General features: G+C 51.0%; 1 protein-coding gene across 8 annotated transcripts in view; it reads right to left on the bottom strand.

The window, feature by feature from the left end:
- DMKN (dermokine) overlaps positions 1 to 17,377 on the bottom strand; it is a 33,982-nt gene extending 16,605 nt beyond the window's left edge. For 2 of the 8 annotated variants that reach the window (XM_089772536.1, XM_089772537.1), the window contains exons 1-19: positions 15,833 to 17,377; positions 15,238 to 15,258; positions 13,370 to 13,426; positions 12,415 to 12,438; positions 12,061 to 12,117; positions 11,339 to 11,362; positions 9,909 to 9,965; positions 9,522 to 9,545; positions 9,013 to 9,069; positions 8,012 to 8,035; positions 7,291 to 7,347; positions 6,878 to 6,901; positions 6,378 to 6,434; positions 5,338 to 5,361; positions 4,713 to 4,769; positions 2,697 to 2,720; positions 1,767 to 1,823; positions 1,422 to 1,445; positions 935 to 991 (exon numbers count right to left, since the gene is read on the bottom strand). In XM_089772536.1, coding sequence (XP_089628662.1) covers positions 935 to 991; positions 1,422 to 1,445; positions 1,767 to 1,823; positions 2,697 to 2,720; positions 4,713 to 4,769; positions 5,338 to 5,361; positions 6,378 to 6,434; positions 6,878 to 6,901; positions 7,291 to 7,347; positions 8,012 to 8,035; positions 9,013 to 9,069; positions 9,522 to 9,545; positions 9,909 to 9,965; positions 11,339 to 11,362; positions 12,061 to 12,117; positions 12,415 to 12,438; positions 13,370 to 13,426; positions 15,238 to 15,258; positions 15,833 to 15,904 — 798 coding nt within the window. In that variant the 5' untranslated portion in view covers positions 15,905 to 17,377. The remainder of the gene's footprint in view (positions 1 to 934; positions 992 to 1,421; positions 1,446 to 1,766; positions 1,824 to 2,696; positions 2,721 to 4,712; positions 4,770 to 5,337; positions 5,362 to 6,377; positions 6,435 to 6,877; positions 6,902 to 7,290; positions 7,348 to 8,011; positions 8,036 to 9,012; positions 9,070 to 9,521; positions 9,546 to 9,908; positions 9,966 to 11,338; positions 11,363 to 12,060; positions 12,118 to 12,414; positions 12,439 to 13,369; positions 13,427 to 15,237; positions 15,259 to 15,832) is intronic. The other 6 variants (XM_089772535.1, XM_075907598.2, XM_075907595.2 and 3 more) reach the window with 5 other exon arrangements.
- Positions 17,378 to 17,958: the final 581 nt, after the last annotated feature.

Raw genomic sequence — 17,958 nt, 5'->3', positions numbered from 1 at the left:
GGAACAAAAAGAGAAGTTAGAAACGCATCCTGCTCTGCTCCCCAGCAGGAGCTTGTAACTTCAGAACAGCCACCTCTGATCCCACCAAGAGGCCAATCTCACCTAAGGCTCCTCCCCCAGACAGAACAGAGGAATCCTGTCTCCTAAAAAGTCCTAGACATAGGTCTTATCGACCCAGCACCACACTAGCACTTCGCTCTTATGCCAGGCTAAGATCCCTGCCAGCTCAGGGGTTCATCATTCATAGAATTCTGACTCTGCTTTTACACTCTGCAAGGCCGTGTGTACCCCCACTCAGGTGACAGGGTGGAAATTTAACCTAATGGCCGAGGATTCAGCCAAGGGATCCTTGAGAGGACCCAATTGAGCCGGAGTTCCTAGCACTGGTGCAGGGATCTGTGCCTGTGATTTCGGAAGGATCCCTCATGAGTCATTCGGCGGGTGCCCGAAGGACCTGTGGGATGCCTGTCCACTCAGCTTGTAAGAGACATCATCCCCCAGGAGGCTCTGGCAAATCCTCGTGAGGCTCCATCGTGGGGATGGGGATATTTCCCACAACTCTGCAGAGATCTCCCAGGTGCAGGGCATGGTGGGTGACTGTCAAAGTCCCGCTTCCAAGATAGAGGATTTGCACCCACAGGAAGTGTGGAGATGAGACCCTCCTGGGCCCTCTGCGTGGTATCACGCAGCCTCATCCACTGCGTCTCACGTCTGCCCAAAGACTTGGAGAGCAGGTCAACCTGCTATCAGCCTCAGCAGATTTTCATAAGTCATGTGGGGTGGGAGGAATTTCCATGCTGCCTGGATAACAAGGGGAAAGGCAGCACTGCTTCCAGCAGGCAAAATTTACCAGACTTCGGATTAGCTGAAGAGGGGCCATTCACCGGGTGTGTGCACCGCTACACGGCACGGAAAGGAAATCGCTGGTACTCACATTGTTGTCATCAAAGCTGCCATCACCCACGTTGCTGTTTTTTAAGCGAGCACAGTTCTGCAAGATGAGAAATATTAATTACGTTTATCGTGGAAACACTTGTAAGGCTCCAGTGGATATTCCATCAATCCATTTAGGCCATCGATAATATATAATATCTGGGGATGTGGCGTATTGGTTCCAGTGCTTCTCTGGACAATTGATGCTGGTAGGAACCTGGCCCCATGTACTTCTGTGAAGCTACAGCCAATTTACATCAACTGGGGATGTGGGCCCAACACCATCCTCATCCACTGCTGGAAACCAAGAGATAATCCTTGGTAAAGCTGAAATCAGAGATCTGCAAATTTGCCCTATCGAAATCAACTGATGGCAGACACATAGAGATTTCTGCTGACACGGATTGGGCCCTTAGTGAGCAGCGAGAGAGAATAGCAGTGAGGCAAAGCGTGACAGTCAGATAGCAAAGAGAACTCCAGATACTCACCACTTTCCTGTAGCGATTGTTTTTCTAGAAGAGAAAGAGAAGTTAGGAATGCACCCTGTTCATCTCCCCACCAGGGTAGCAGAGGCCGTAACGCCAGAATAGCCATATCAGATTTGACCAATAGTCCAATCTAGTCTGATGTCCCTCTCTGGCCTGGAACAAAGGAATTGTCCCCCAAATCTTATCTCCCAATAAGCCCATTGTTCTAGTGCTATCGCAACTTGGCACAATGCAGCCAATGGTTCTTGCCAGCAAATATGACCAGACAGAACACAATATGAAAAGGAGCCATCCCCCGATGTGTGTGCAGCTACACGGCATGGAGAGGAAATATCTGGGACTCACGTCGTTGTCGTCAAAGCTGCCGTCACCCACGTTGCCGGTGTCTACGCTCCCGGACCCCTACAAAATGGGGAATATTTATTACGCCTGTTGTGGTAACACCTGTAGGGCTTCAAAGAATAGTCCATTGACCCAATGGCGCAACAGCCAGGCTACGTCTACACTGGCATGATTTTCCAGAAATGCTTTTAACAGAAAAGTTTTCCGTTAAAAGCATTTTCGGAACAGAGCGCCTAGATTGGCACGGACGCTTTTCCGCAAAAGCACTTTTTGTGGAAAAGCGTCCATGCCAATCTAGATGTGCTTTTGCGCAAAAAAGCCCCGATCACCATTTTAGCCATCGGAGCTTTTTTGCGCAAAACAGTACTGTCTACACTGTCTACACTGGCCCTCTTGCGCAAATGATTTGCACAAGAAGGCTTTTGTCCGAACGGGACCAGCACAGTATTTCCGCAAGAACACTGACGATCTTACATGAGATTAAGCTGTCTTACAGTGTAGACAGCTGGCAAGTTTTTCTGCAAAAGCAGATGATTTTGCAGAAAAACTTGCCAGTCTAGACATAGCCACAATGTATAACGTCTGAGGATGTGGTGTATTCCTTCCAGTGCGTCTCTGGACAATTTACACCACTGGGAGCCTGGCCCTGTTGATTCTAATGAAGCTACGGCAAATGTACATCAGCTGGGGACTGGGACCCAACCTCATTCTTATCCACGGCTGGAAACCAAGCGATAATCCTTGGTAAAGCTCTGACAGCCGAATACTGCACATTTTGTTGTGCCCAACCCAGCCGATGGGATCCAAGAGTTGAGCATGGCTGTTGTGTAGAGGATTTTGCCAGCAAAGGGTTGGGCTGTGAGTTAGCAGCGAGACACGATCGCAGAGGCAAAGCATGACAGTCCGACAGCAAGGAGAACGGCTGATACTCACCACTGACCAGAACTGGTTGTTTTGCTGGAACAGAAAGAGAAGTTAGGGATGCATTCTGCTCAGGCTCCCCAGCAGGGTAGCAGAACTTGTACTGCCTAGTAACTTCAGAATGGACGGAGGAATTCAGACAGATAGGCCAGTCTACCCCGCTGTCCCTCCCCGGGCTGTAACAGGGGAACGAGCCGCTCAGTCCTGTCTCCCGAAAGACCCCTTATTCCAGTGCTGTCCACATCAAAGCCATAGACATAGGTAAAATCACCCCTATGCCACACCAGCACTTTAGCTCTTATGCGCTGCTGGGGTCAGCTCCGTAGGTTACTTATTCATAGATATCTGGCTCTGCTTGTATAGTCTGCAAGCGACAGGCCATATGTTCTTCCCACTCAGATGGCATGATGGAAATTGAATCAGGTTGCAGAGGATTCAGCCAAGTTATCCTTAATAGGACACCGCTTAGCCTGTGTTCCTAGCTCTGGTGCCAGGAGCACCGCATTCCCTCTGATTTCAGGGAGATATTTATTGGAACCCTAAGGACCGGCGGGACACTTCATGCTGGCCCTGTGCACTCCTAGGAGAAGTCATCGTTCCGTGAGGCCATGGCAAATTTTCATGAAACCCCCAGTGGGGAAGGGGAAATATCCCCAAACTATGCAGATATCTACCAGGTGCAGTGCATGGTGCGGGATTGCCAAAGACCCACTGCCAAATATTTCATCTGTGCTCAAAAGGATTGTGGAGATGACACTGTCCGGTCCACCATGGCAATCTCCCGCAAGTCTCCCGCAGATGTGTTCACCTGTGGACTCGCCAAGGTAGCTCCAAAAACCTCTTTTGGGCTGCCTCACTGCTACTCACAGCTGGAGTATTGTGTCCAGTTCTGGGCCCCTCACTATAGTAAGGGTGTGGACGCATTGGAGAGGGTCCAGCGGAGGGAAACCAAAATGATGAGGGGGCTGAAGCACATGATTTATGAGGAGAGGCTGAGGGACTTGGGTCTGTTTAGTCAGAAGAAGCGAAGAGTGAGGGGGGATTTGGTATCAGCCTTCAACTTCCTGAAGGGAGGTTGCAAAGAGGATGGAGAGAGGCTGGTCTCAGGGGTGGCAGGTGGCAGAACAAGGAGCAACGGGCTCTAGTTGCAGTGGGGGAGGTCTAGGTTGGATCTTAGGAGAAACTATTTCCCTAGGTGGGTGGTGAAGCGCTGGGCTGGGTTCCCTAGGGAGGGGGTGGAATTTCCATCCCTAGTGGGGTTTAAGTCTCGTCTTGACAAAGTCCTGGCTGGGATGATTGAGTTGGGACTGGCCCTGCTTTGGGCAGGGGGCTGGACTTGATGACTCCTGAGGTCTCCTGGGATTCTATGATTCTACCGTGTAGGAGAGGAGATCAACCCTCTGTAAGTCCTTGGAGATGGTCATGAGTCATGCGGGGTAGGGATTTCAGAATGTAGCCGTGTAAGCCCTGAAAATCCTCGGGTGACACCGTTACACGTGCCGCAGGCTCTGCCGTGTAAAGCTTAAAGGCGCTTTATGCTGCGGAGACTGCAGGTGCCGGGCCCATTCCTGGGGAGGGGGTTCCGCTGCAGACTCTGTAGCTGGGAATGGCGATCCCTGCCAGTCCGGCCTCTGGGGAGCCAGCATGGGTGGGACGCTGCAACAGGGGTGGGCCGGGCCTGCCAGGGACAGGGGCTGCTCTGCTGTCCTGCCGGAGTAGCCCCTGCCTGCCGTGAGCCCCGTGGGATGGGAGCAGTGCCCTGCCTGGAGCAGGCGTGGAGCTGCTCCAACCCCTACAGGTTAACCGCGACTGGTAAGCCTCACCCGTTAAGAGTGAGACTTCCCGGTTAACCATTTACATCCTACTGTGGAGTGGGAGGAATTTCCATGCTGCCTTTGTAACACAGGAAAATACAGCAAATGCTCCTTACAGAGAACTGTGACCAGACCTCAAACTAGCTGAAGCAGGGCCCATTCCCCTGGTGTGTGAGAAGCTACACAGCACGGAGAGGAAATCTCTGGGACTCACGTTGTTGTCGTCAAAGCTGCCAGCACCCACGTTGCCAGTGTCTACGCTTCCGGAGCCCTGCAAGAGGGGGAATATTTATTACGCCTGTTGTGGTAACACCTGTAGGGCGCTGATGGATAGTCCGTGGAACCAATGGAGCAATGGTCATTTTGTTGCATCTGGGGATGTGGGTACCAAGTCCCCTGCCTCTCTGGAAAATGTACCGAAGTGGGAGCCTAGCATAAATGATTCTAATGAAGCTACGGATAATTTATATCAGCTGGGGATCAGGCCCCAGAACCATCCTCATCCACTGCTGGAAACCAAGCGATAAGCCTTGGTAAAGTTCCGACATCCCAATTCTGCACGTTTGTTCTACTGAACGTGACTGACGGGATCAAAGGGAGAAACTTACAAACAACAAATAGTCCTGTAGCACCTTAAAGACTAACCAAACCTGTAGATGGGACCATGAGCTTTCATGGGCACAGCCCACTTCTTCAGATAAAGGGGATAACGGGGTTAGGATGGCTGCTGCATAGGGGGCTTTGCCAACACAGGGTGGGGTCCTTAGTGAGCAACGAGACAGAACAGCAGTGAGGCAAAGCGTGACAGTCCAATGGCAAAGGGAACGGCTGATACTCACCACTGACCAGAACTGGTTGTTTTGCTGGAAGAGAAAGAGAAGTTAGGAACGCATCCTGCTCAGCTCCCAGCAGGGAAGCAGAGTGTGCAACTCTAGAATAGCCACATCAGATCTGACCAATAGACCAGTCTAGTCTGATGTCCCTACCCAGGCTGGAGCACGGGGATGAGTCCCACAATCCTGTCTCCTAAAAAGCCCGTCATTCCAGTGCTGGCTTCATCAGTGCCACAGCCATATGTAACATCTCCTCAGTGCTGGTGTGGCTTTCTAGCTCTTAGGCTATGCTGAGATCCCCTGACAGCTCGGGAGGGTTCTTACTCATAGGCATCTAGGCCTGCTTTTATACTCCGCAAGAAACGGGCCCAGTGTTATTCCCACTCACATGATGTGATGTACAATTAATCTGATAGCAGAAGAATTAGCCAAGGTGTCCTAGCACTGCGTTCCTAGCACTGGTGCCAAGAGCAGTGTGACTTCGGAAGGATCCCTTTCCCTGGGGGACATGTCATGCCTGTCCAGGGCACTTATAGGAGAAAAGATCATCCTCCCATGAGGCCACGGGAAACTCAAGGGGGATGGCGATATATCTTGGGATATCTCCCAGGTTCAGTGCATTGTGAGTGACTGCCAAAGGCCTTCTGGGAAAATGTTTCATTGGTGCCTAAAGGAATTGTGGGAATGACACTGTCCCATCAGCCCTGACAATCCCATATCAGCCTCCCAAATCTGTGTCGCCTGGGGATGCTTGGAGGTAGCTCCCGGCAGACATGCCTTCTGAGTGACATGAAACAACTTTGGCCCAATGTCCCATTGCTACCCCTGGGCTAAGGGGGAAGAAACCGACCCTATGTTGGCTTCTGGTGATTTTCATCAGTGCTGTGGAGTTGTGGGACTTTCCATGTGGCCTTTGCCACATGGGTAAACAGAGCCAACGCTCCTTCCAGGCAAATGTTACCAGGGATCAATCTAGCTGAAACAGGGACCATTCGCCTGATGTGTGTGCAGCTAACCAGCAGGGAAAGGGAATCTCTGGGACTTACATTGTTGTCGTCAAAGCTGCCATCACCCACGTTGCCGGTCTTCACGCTACCGGAGTCCTGCAAGATGGGAAACATTTATGAAGTGTATAATGGTAACACCTATAGGGCTCCAGGAGATAGTCCATCATTCCAGTGGGGCCATGGGAAATTTATATCATCTGGGGATATGGACTATTGAATTCTGTGGACAAGGTACACCCTTCGGAATCAGGCCCTGTTGATTGGAACGCAGCAACAGCAAATTTATATCAACTAGGGATCTGTCCCCAACATCATTCCCATCCACGCTGGAAACCAAGCGGTAATCCTTGGTAAAGCACCGACATCCCGATTCTGCACATTTGATATAACAAATCTGACTGACAGAATCAAAGGGGTCAGGATGGTTGTTGCATAGAGGGTATGGTGACAACGGGTTGAGCTGTTAGTGAGCAGTGATAGAGAATAGCAGTGAGGCAAAGCGTGACAGTCCAATGGCAAAGAGACCTGCGGATACTCACCACTGACCAGAACTGGTTGTTTTGCTGGAACAGAAAGAGAAGTTAGGGATGCATTCTGCTCAGGCTCCCCAGCAGGGTAGCAGAGCTTGTACTGCCTAGTAACTTCAGAATGGACGGAGGAAATCAGACAGATAGGCCAGTCTACCTCACTGTCCCGCCCCGGCCTGTAACAGGGGAATGAGCTGCTCAGTCCTGTCTCCCAAGAGGCCCCTTATTCCAGTGCTGTCCACCATCAATGCCATAGACATAGGTAAAATCACCCCCATGCTACACCAGCACTTTAGCTCTTATGCTCTGCTGAGATCCGCCCACAGCTCAGGAGGTTACGTATTCATCAAAGCAGCGGAAACAAGATCCATTCACCAGCTGTGTGTGCAGCTGGACGTCATGGAGAGGAAATCTCTGGGACTTACGTTGTTGTCGTCAAAGCTGCCGGCACCCACGTTGCCGGTGTCTACACTCCCAGAGCCCTGGAAGATGGGGAATATTTATTACGCCTGTTGTAGGGCTTCAAAGAATAGTCCAATGGTGCAACAGACAATGTATAGAGTCTGGGGATGTGGCGTATTCCTTCCAGTGCGTCTCTGGACAATTTACACCACTAGGAGCCTGGCCCTGTTGATTCTAATGAAGCTACGGCAAGTGTACATCATGGACTGGGCCCCAACATCATTCTCATCCGTCATGCAAGATGGGAAATATTTGTTGTGTGTGTGATGGTAACAGCTGTCGGGCTCCAGCAGATATTCCATTGGCCCAGTGGGGCCACGGGCAATTTATATCATTGGGGAGGTGGGGTGTTGAATCCCGTGTTTCTCTGGATGATTTAGATTAGTGAGAATCGGGCGCTGTTAAATGGAATGCAGCTACGGCAAATTTATACCAGCTTGGGATCTGGCCCCCACGTCATTCTCATCCAGGGCTGGAAACCGAGATATAATCCTTGGTAAAGCGCCGACATCCCAATTCTGCACATTTTCTATACCAAACCCGACTGACAGGATCAAAGGGGTCAGGATGGCTGTTGCATAGGGGGATTTGCCAACAAATGTTTGGTCTGTTAGTGAGTACCGCGAGAATAGCCATGAGGCAAAGCATGACAGTCCGACAGCAAAGAGACCTGCTGATACTCACCACTCTCCAGAACTGGTTGTTTTGCTGGAACAGAAAGAGAAGTTAGGAACGCAGGCTAGTAACCAGCTAGTAACTTCAGAATGGACGGAGGAAATCAGAGCCATAGGCCAATTTGCCTCCCCAGGCTATAACAGGGGAATGGTCCCATTGTGTGACAGGCCCATTATTCCAGTGCTGTCCACATCAGTGCTATAGACATAGGTAAAATCACCCCCATGCCAGGCCAGCACTTTAGCTCCTATGCTCTGTTGAGCTACCCTCACAGGTTACTCATTCATAGATATCTGGCTCTGCTTGTGTAGTCTGCAAGACACAGGCCATGGATTCTTCCTCAGAACTCAGCGGATATGATGGAAATTTAATCTGATAGAAAAAGGATCCAGCCTAGTTACCCTTGATAGGACACATTTCACCGTGAGTTCCTAGCACTAGCTTTCCCTGTGATTTTAGATGGGTCCCTTGTGAGAGATTCGGCGGTGACCAAAGAACCTGCAGGACACTTCATGCCTGTCCATGCACTCACAGGAGGAGAAATCATCCTCCCGTGAAGCCATGGTAAATTCCCATGAGGGTTGGGGATGTGGCCCAAAACTCTGCTGATAGCTTGCAGCTGCCACGCCTTGTGGGCAATTGCCAAAGACCCACTTGCAAACATTCATCGGTGGTCAAAGGAATTGTAGAGATGACACCATGCCAGCAGCCAGGGCAATCCTTGTATGTGTTCAAGAGGGGACCCACTGAGATACCTCCTAGCTTATACTGTGATGCCTTATTGCTGCCCCAGAGACTGCGGGAGAGGACGTCAACCTGTTATAAACCTCTGGAGACTTTCATAAGCCCTGTGGAAAGGGAGGAATTTCCATGCTGCCCGAACAACATGGGAAAACTTACTCAATGCTGCTTGTGGGGAAATGTTAACAGACATCCAACTAGCTGAAGCAAGATCCATTCACCAGCTGTATGCAGCTGGACGCCATGGAAAGAAAATCCCTGGTACTTACGTTGTTGTCGTCAAAGCTGCCGTCACCCACGTTGCCGGTGTCTACGCTACCAGAGCCCTGCAAGAAGGGGAATATTTATTAAGTATGTAATGGTAACACTTATACAGTTCCAGCAGATATTCCACGAACCCAGTGGGGCCATGGGAAATTTATATCATCTGGGGATATGGGGTATTGAATTCTGTGTTTCTCCAGACAAAGAACACCTTTGGGAATCAGGCCCTGTTGATTGGAACACAGCAACAGCAAATTTATACCAACTAGGGATCTGTCCCCAACATCATTCTCATCCTCGCTGGAAACCAAGCGGTAATCCTTGGTAAAGCACCGACATCCTGATTCTGCATATTTGTTATAACAAATCTGACTGGCAGAATCAAAGGGGTCAGGATGGTTGTTGCATAGGAGGAATGCCAAACAACAGGTTGGTCTGTGAGTGAGCAGTGAGACAGAACAGCAGTGAGGCAAAGCGTGACAGTCCGACAGCAAAGGGAGCGACTGATACTCACCACTGACCAGAACTGGTTGTTTTGCTGGAACAGAAAGAAAAGTTAGAAACGCATCCTGCTCAGGCTCCCCAACAGGGTAGCAGAGCTTGTAGTGCCTAGTAACTTCAGAATGGACAGATAGGACAGTCTACCCTGCTGTTCCTCCCCAGGCTGTAACAAGGGAATGAGATGCTCAGTCCTATCTCCCAAGGGACCCCTTATTCCAGTCCGGACCTCAAAGACATAAGTAAAATCACCCCCACGCTACGCCAGCACTTTAGCTCTTATGCTCTGCTGAGTTCCGCTCACAGCTCAGTAGGTTACTCAATCACCAATCCAGCTGAAACAAGATCCATTCACCGGCTGTGTGCAGCTGGACGTCATGGAGAGGAAATCTCTGGTACTTACGTTGTTGTCATCAAAGCTGCCGTCACCCACGTTGCCGGTCTTTACACTACCGGAGTCCTGCAAGATGGAGAATGTTTGTCATGTGTTATGGTAACATTTGTAGGGTTCCAGCAGATATTCCATCGACCCAGGGGACCCATGGGCAATTTATATCATCTGGGGATGTGACATATTGATTCCTGTGTTCCTCCGGACAAGTTACACAATTGGGAATCAGGCCCTGTTGATTGGAATGCAGCCATGGCAAATTTATATCACCTAGGGTCTTGTCCCCAACATCATTCTCATCCATGACTGGAAACCAAGAGATAATCCTGGGTAAAGCACCAACATCCCAATTCTGCCCATTTGCAGCACGAAAACGACTGACAGGATGAAAAGTTTCAGGATGGCAGGTTTGAAGAGGGTTTTGCCAGGAAAGGGTTGGACCATAAGGCTATGTCTACACTGCTGAGCTATTTCAGGATATCAGAAGTATCCTGAAATAGCAATTCTGCATCTTTACACGCACCCGTTATTTCGAAATATCTTTCAAAATAACGGGCGTGCTATTCTGGCATCTCTGTAACCCTCGTTCATGAGGTTTAAGGGATTTGTCAAAATAGCACTTTATTTCAAAATTACATCGAAATAAGCTACACAATTTGCGTAGCACAAATTGCGTAGTTTATTTCAAGGTAAGGGTGCTGTGTAGATGCACCCTTGGGGTATGTCTAGACTACAGGCTTTTGTCGACAGAAGTTTTGTCAACGGTATCTGTCAACAAGGCTTCTGTCGACAAATAGCGTCTAGACTACATCCAGTTCTGTCAACAAAGCAAGCTGCTTTGTCGACATGACAGTGTAGACGCAAAGGACAGTGTAGATGCAATAACGCCTTCTGTCGACAGAACTCTGTCGACAAAAGGCGTTATTCCTTGTAAAATGAGGTTTACTGCCGTCAACAAAACTGCTGAGTTCTATCGACGTTATGTCAACAGAACGCAGCGGCAGTGTAGACACAGGTATAGTTTTGTCGACAAAAGTCCACTTTTGTTGACAAAACCCTGTAGTCTAGACACACCCTTAGGATACATCTACACAACAGGGCTAAAATCAGAATAAGCTATGCAACTTCAGCTACGTCAGTTACGTAGCTGAAGTCAAAGGAGCTGAATTGGGCTTTAGGCACTGTATACATGGCAACACTCTTCCTTCGACTTCCTGCACTCCTCGTGAAATGAGGGCTACAGGTGTTGGCGTAAGAAGCTCTCCAGCTTGACATTATTTTGAAATAATGGCTTGTAGTGTCGACACGTTATTTCAGAATAACGTCAGTTATGATACTATAGTATTATATTATAACAACACTGCTGTGTAGATGTACCCTTAGTGAGCAGCACCGAGGCACAACACCATAGTCCAATGGCAAAGAGAATGGCGGATACTCACCACTGACCAGAACTGGTTGTTTTGCTAGAACAGAAAGAGAAGTTAGGAATGTCAAGGTTTCCCTGAGAGGACAGTTTTCTAGGACAGAGGTGAGGACAGAGTTCCTAGCACTGGTGCCAGGGGCAGTGCATTCCCTGTGCTTTCGGAAGGATCCCTTGAGAGAGATTTAGTGGCTATCCAAAGGTTAGGGTTAGGGGACACTTCATGCCTGCCCAGTACACTTGCCGGAGGAGAAGTCATCCTTCCATCAGGCCATGGGAAATTCTCATTAAGGCCCATGTGGGTATGGGGATGAACCCCAAAACTCTGCAGATATCTCCCTGGAGCAAAGAATGTGGCTAATTGTCAAAGACATTCTTTGGGGTCTGAAGGAATTGTGGAGGTGACACCATTCCATCAGCCCTGGCAATCCCATCTCAGCCTCCCAAAACGTGTTCTCCTGGGACCCGCTGAGGTCGCTCCCAGAAGAAGTGCTTTCTGCGTGATATCAGAAAGGCTCGGTTGGCAGGTCTCACTGCTACCCAGGGCTGAAAGGGAGGAAGTCAACCTGATCTGAGCCACTGCAGGTTTTTATCAGTACTGTGGATCAGCAGGACTTTCCAGGCTGCCTGAACAGCCTTGGAAAAGGCAGCCAGTGCTGCTTGCAGGCAAATGTTACGGACAACAAACTAGTTGGTGTGTGTGCAGCTACACGGCACAGAGAGGAAATTTCTGGTACTTACGTTGTTGTCATCAAAGCTGCCATCACCCACGTTGCCAGTCTCTACGCTACCGGAGTTCTGCAAGAAGGGGAATATTGATTACACCAGTTGTGGTGACACCTGTGGGTCTCCAGTAGATGTTCCATCCATCCAGTGTAGCTATGGACCATTTATATCATCTGGGGATGTGGTACATTGAATCCTGTGTTTCTCTGGACAAGTTATACAGGTGGGGAGCTGTCCCTGTTGGTTGGCATGCAGCTATGGCAAATTTACATCAGAGGGAATCAGTCCCTAGCATTCGCATCCATCAATGGAGGCACCATTGAGACAAAGCGTGACAGTCCGATAGCAAAGAGAATGGCTGATACTCACCACTGACCAGAACTGGTTGTTTTGCTGGAAGAGAAAGAGAAGTTAGGAACGCATCCCGCTCAGGTCCCCACCTGGGTAGCAAAGGTTTGAACTGCAGAACAGTCACCTCACTCTGGTCTGATGTCCCTTCCCAGGCTGGAACAGGGAATGGGCCCCCCAATCCTGTCTCCTAAAAGGTCTGTCATTCCAGGACTGCCCTCATTAATGCCAACGCCATAGGCAATGTCTCCTCATGCCACTCCAGCCCTTTAGCTCTTATGCTTTGCTGAGATCCCTGCAAGGGTAACTAGTTTTCCTATTGATCGTCATCATGTTCTTCTGTTCCAGTCTGCAGGAAACAGGCCACGTGCTATTCCCACTCTCAGGACATGATGCAGGTTCAATCTAATTAGCACAGGAGTCAGCCAAGGGATCCTTGAGAGGGCAGAATTTACGCTGACTTCCTGGCACTGGTGCCAGGAGCAACACATTCCCTGAGCTTTGGCGAGAGCCAAGTGATCTGTGGGACACTTCACGGCTGTCCAGGAGAAATGTGTAGGAGAAATTTCCACGAGGCCTCCAGTGGGGAAAAGGATTTATCCCCAAGTGCTTCGAATAGCTCCCAGGTGCAATGCATTGTGGGGGATTGTCAAAGACCTTGCAAGATGTTTCAAGGGTGCCCAAAGAAATTGCGGAGTTGACACCGCCCCATCAGCCCTGGCCATTCCAGATCAGCCTCCCAGACATGTGCTCATCTGGGGACCCACTGATGAATCTCCCAGCAGACGTGCCCTCAGCATCTTGATCTAAGCCTTGTGAAGTGGGAGGAATTTCCAGGCTGCCTTCGCAACATGGAAAACGCAGCCAACGCTCCTGATAAGCAAACTGTGACCAGACATCAAACTAACTGAAACAGGCGCATTCCCCTGGTGTGTGTGTAGCTACACGGCACAGAGAGGAAATCTCTGGGACTTACGTTGTTGTCGTCAAAGCTCCCGTCACCCACGTTGCCGGTGTCTACACTACCAGAGCCCTGCAAGAAGGGGAATATTTATTACCCGTATTGTAGGATTCCAGTGGATAATCCATTCACCCAATGGGGCAACGGACAATCTGTAGCCTTTGTGGTTGTGAAGTTTTCATTCCAGTGTTTCTCTGGGAAGTTTACAGCAGTGGGAACCTGGCCCAGGTGATTCCAATGAAGCTACTGCCCAGGTACATGAACTGGACTTCTGGCCCCAGAGTTACTCTCGTCCACTGCTGGAGACCAGTAGATAAATCTCAGAAAAGCTCCCATTTCCCTAGGCTGCATAATTTGTTACCCCCTCCTGACTGATGGAGGATAGGTGGGCAGGAGAGCAGTTCCCCAGGTAGTTTTGCTAGCAAAGGAGTCAGCTGCCACGATGCTTTCGAGGCAAATCAGAGTAGTCCAACAGCAAAGATAAGTGCTGTCCATCACTGCTGCCCAGAATAGACGGTTCTGCAGCATCAGAAGGAAAAGTTAGCTCTGAGTACTGTCCCGCTCCCCACCACGATACCAGAGGTTTGTCACTGAGTAACTAAAGTGCCACACCCGATCAGAACCCTAGGTCAGTCTACCCGGATATCTCTCCCTAATCTGGGGCAATCTAGCCTTGCTTCTAGCTGTAGTGCAATGTGTGATTACAGAACCCCTTTGAGAGATATCTTGGGTGCCTAAGGGAACTGTGAATTATCAGCATCCCATAAGCCCCTGGAAATCTCCCATAAGCCTCCTCTGTGTTCACAGGGGACGGGGATCTTCTAAAGTAGCTCTCAGAGCAGCGCCTTCTGGGAGCTAATGGAAATCTGCTTTATTGGCTATGCAGGAGAATTGCAGGAGATGTGCTCAACCTGCCATAAGCTTGTGCCAGTGTTGTCTTCAAGTCGTCATTGTCAAGTCCAAGTTGAGTCTCAAGTCCCTACAGTTCCAGTCTCGAGTCTCAAGTCCCTTTCAAGTCAAATCCCAAGTCGAGTCTCAAGTCTTAGTTTAAAAAATGTCAAGTCACTTTTGTAAAGCCATCAATATCGGCATTTTCGGACAATTTTTTCACCAAGTCAATTTAACACAATTAGCAAGTCTCAAGTTGAGTCTCAAGTCACAAACAATGAACCCGAGTCGAGTCTCAAGTCGAGTCACCTAGGCGACTTAAGTCGGACTTGAGTTCAAGTCGTGGGACTTGAGTCAACAACTCTAGCTTGTGCAGATTTTCGTAAACCTCCTGGAGCCGGTGGCATATCTGCATTGCTTTTGTACCATGGCTACACGCCAGGAAATGCTCCTTGCTTGGTAGCCTTTACCAGACCAGAAGCCAGGGGGAGCAGTTGATTGAGAGAAGCCACGTGACACGAGGAGAGAACCGCTGACAGTTTATGCTGTTGTCATTAAAGCTGCTCTCACCCACTTTTTTGTTACTGATGCTACCAGAGCCTTGGAAGATGAAGGGCGTTTACTGTGTGGATTACGGTAGCTTCTAAAGCCCCCCTCCTGATTGTCAATTGACAACATGAGCTACAGACAATTTACATCATCAGGCGAGCTGTCCTCATTGACTCGAGTAGTGCCATAGGCCGTTCGCCACAGCCGTGGCCTCATCCTAACATCATCCCATCCATGCAAACCCTTCAATAGCCCTCAGAAAAAAACCCTGCACCCCAAGGCTGCGTAATTGGTTTCCCCCAGCCAGATGAATGGCTAAAGAAGCAGGGCAGGAGGACAGCCGCCTAGGGAGTTTTGCCGGCAAACAATTGTGCTGTTAGCGAGTGGCGAGGTCGGATGCTGCAAAGCATGGCAGTCTGCTCGCAAAGGGGGCGGCTGATACTCACCACTGACCACAACTGCTTCTTCTGCAACAAGAGAAGGAAAAGTGAGGACTGTCCGCTGTTCTCCCCCTCCCTCCCCCTGCACTACTAAAGGCCTGTCTTGCAGGAATAATTGCTGCTCCAGGTGAGTCCCTGATATCCCAGAGGACTGGGCGCCCTGCTATCCTGCCTCCCACAGCGGCTGCCTGGGCCCCCTGCTATCCTGCCTCCCACAGCGGCTGCCTGGGCCCCCTGCTATCCTGCCTCCCCCAGCGGCTGCCTGGGCGCCCTGCTATCCTGCCTCCCCCAGCTGCTGCCTGGGCCCCCTGCTATCCTGCCTCCCCCAGCGGCTGCCTGGGCCCCCTGCTATCCTGCCTCCCCCAGCTGCTGCCTTCACTGTGTGTCTGTGCAGCACCCGGCCTCCAGAGCCCAGATTCCAACGGGGTCCAGGTCCCTCCCTAGTTGTGTGTCTCTTGAACACGCGGCACAATGAATCCTCCCCAGGGTGCGGGCAGGGACTGTCTCTTCTGGGTCGGGGCGGCGCCCGCACCTGGGGTCCTGGCTTCACGGGGGCCCTCTAAGGCTACTGCAATACAAATCCTGAAGCGCTTGATCTCACCAGCGGAGCTGCTCTGGTGCTCTGCAGGGAGAGGAGCCCCACGAGGAAAGCGGCCACACACGGCACCTTCATTGTCGCTTCTCTCCTGTCTCGGGAGCCGCGTTGTTTCTAGTCCGGCACCCGCAGTGGACACTGGTGAGGCGGAGCCCTGTATTTATACTGTACACGGTGTTCGGCACGGCCCACTTCATAGTGCCAAACTCTGATAATGCCACTACAGCGAGAGCCAATATCTCCCTTCTCCTCTGGGCTCTCCCATTCACCCTCTCCCGCTCACACCCGCACTCCCTGTTAATCTTTCCTCCACCACACCCTCCAGCCTAGACTTTCACACTCCCTTTAGCATTCTGCAGCAATCGCAGGCGTTCTAGAGGATGAGCAAGGTCAGGCCGTAGAAAACAGCTCACCAGCGGTCATGGGGTTGGAGCGCACATTTGAAAACGGGAATTAAGTTCCTCAGTCACCTGGGCACTTTGTGTTGCCATCACTGAAGTGGCACCACGCCTCTCCCGGCATTGCTCATGGCCACATGGAGAGATCCATCTACTCTACCGCCTGCGTGGGCAAAACTTAGGTCACTCAAGGGTGTGAATATTCCACCCACATCCCAGGTATGTGGGTGCGAAAGCTTCTGCCGACAGAGCTTATGCTGCTGAGGGGGAGGCCTGGCTTTTTTATGCCGACATAAAATAGAACCGTATCGATAGAACCTTATCGATAGAACTATTGGTGCTTCATTTTCTGAGTGGCTGGACGCCAGCTGAACAGGAAGTGTTTCACGCATCCCTAGAACGTAAATCCAGACGGCTCTGTTCTGAGCATCCAGTCCAGGGCTACTCAACATGTGGCCCGTGGCCTGTTTGTTTGTGGCCCGTGGTGCGGTTTGGCTTTACATGGGGCTCAACACGCCGCCCGCGGGTGGGATCCTTTGAACGTGGCCTCCACTGGGAACACGCTCCACAACGGTGAGGCATCTCCCGGGCAGGGTGAGCACTGAAAGATGCAAGCGGACGGGCTGGCTGGAACAGACGGGTACACAGTGTCGGCCTTTCTAGCTGCAGGGAGGAGATACCGAGAGCGCGAGGGCATTGTGTGAAAGAAGCTATTTGCATATATTTGCATATACATTTGCATGTATGTGCAACCACACACAAGTTGCGGCCCTCGGCATGTGCTGGGAGAATCATTGTGGCCCCCGGGGCTTCCAAAGCTGAGCAGCCCTGGTCTAGGCGGAGTTCCCACAAATCTCAAATTCCAGAGAAACTCCTCCAGTGAGTTCTTCTTCGAGGCCGTACCTTCTTTGTGAGCTGTGGCCTCTCGCTGCGAACAGCATCCCGTCTTCACTCACTGGGCTCCGAAGCGTTGCAGCACCGAGGCAGAAAGGGCCAATATGATCCCCAGGGGTATGCAAAAGGGACCGTCAGCCGGGCAGAGGGTGGGAGAAGACCGTGTCCCTGTGTAGGGTGTCGCTCAGACCACTACTTAAATGCGGTGTCCACTTCTGGCGGCTTCACTTGAGGAGAGATGGGGAAACACTGGAGAGAGTTCCCAGAAGGGCTGCACAGCAATTCAATGGCTAGAAAACCAGGCTTGCCTGAGCAGACCCTTGATCACTGAATGTAGCTGCTGCTGCCTGGAAAAGACATCTGCTAGCAGGGCGCTTTCCCGTCTTGCTGGTAAAGGCCCTACAGGTTTGACCTCTCTGGTCCAGATTTCCATAGTCCAGCCCCATCTGTGGTCCCGCATCCCCTGGGCGCTCCCAAGCTGGAGCCATCACCGGGAAAAGCTGGGCCCCACACTCAGCAACTCCTCCCTGCCCTCCCAGAACTTCCAAAGGGAGGGAGTTTCCCAGGGAGGCGGAGGGTGGATGAGGGGACCCCGGGGAAAGAGGCCGGGTGACTGAAGCCCTGCAGCCAAAAGCTCAGACCTGAGGCCGAGTGGAGGGGGCTGGGAGAGCAGCTTGGAAGCCGTGGGGCTCAGTGAGCTCCCGTGGGGCTGTGCTCTGGCCCCAGGCTGTGAGTCTCCACATCCCCCCGCCTCTCCCCGCGAGCGCCCCCCAGGCCCTGGTTGGTCTATGCCCGCTGTCATGTTATTGGATTCTAAAGATCACTGTTGCACCCATGGGG

This window comes from Pelodiscus sinensis, chromosome 22 (assembly GCF_052426305.1).
Source record: "Pelodiscus sinensis isolate ZL-2025 chromosome 22, ASM5242630v1, whole genome shotgun sequence".
Taxonomy (NCBI): domain Eukaryota; kingdom Metazoa; phylum Chordata; order Testudines; family Trionychidae; genus Pelodiscus; species Pelodiscus sinensis.
The sequence above is the reverse complement of the archived record's forward strand: the minus strand, read 5'-3'. Positions and strand labels throughout refer to the sequence as shown.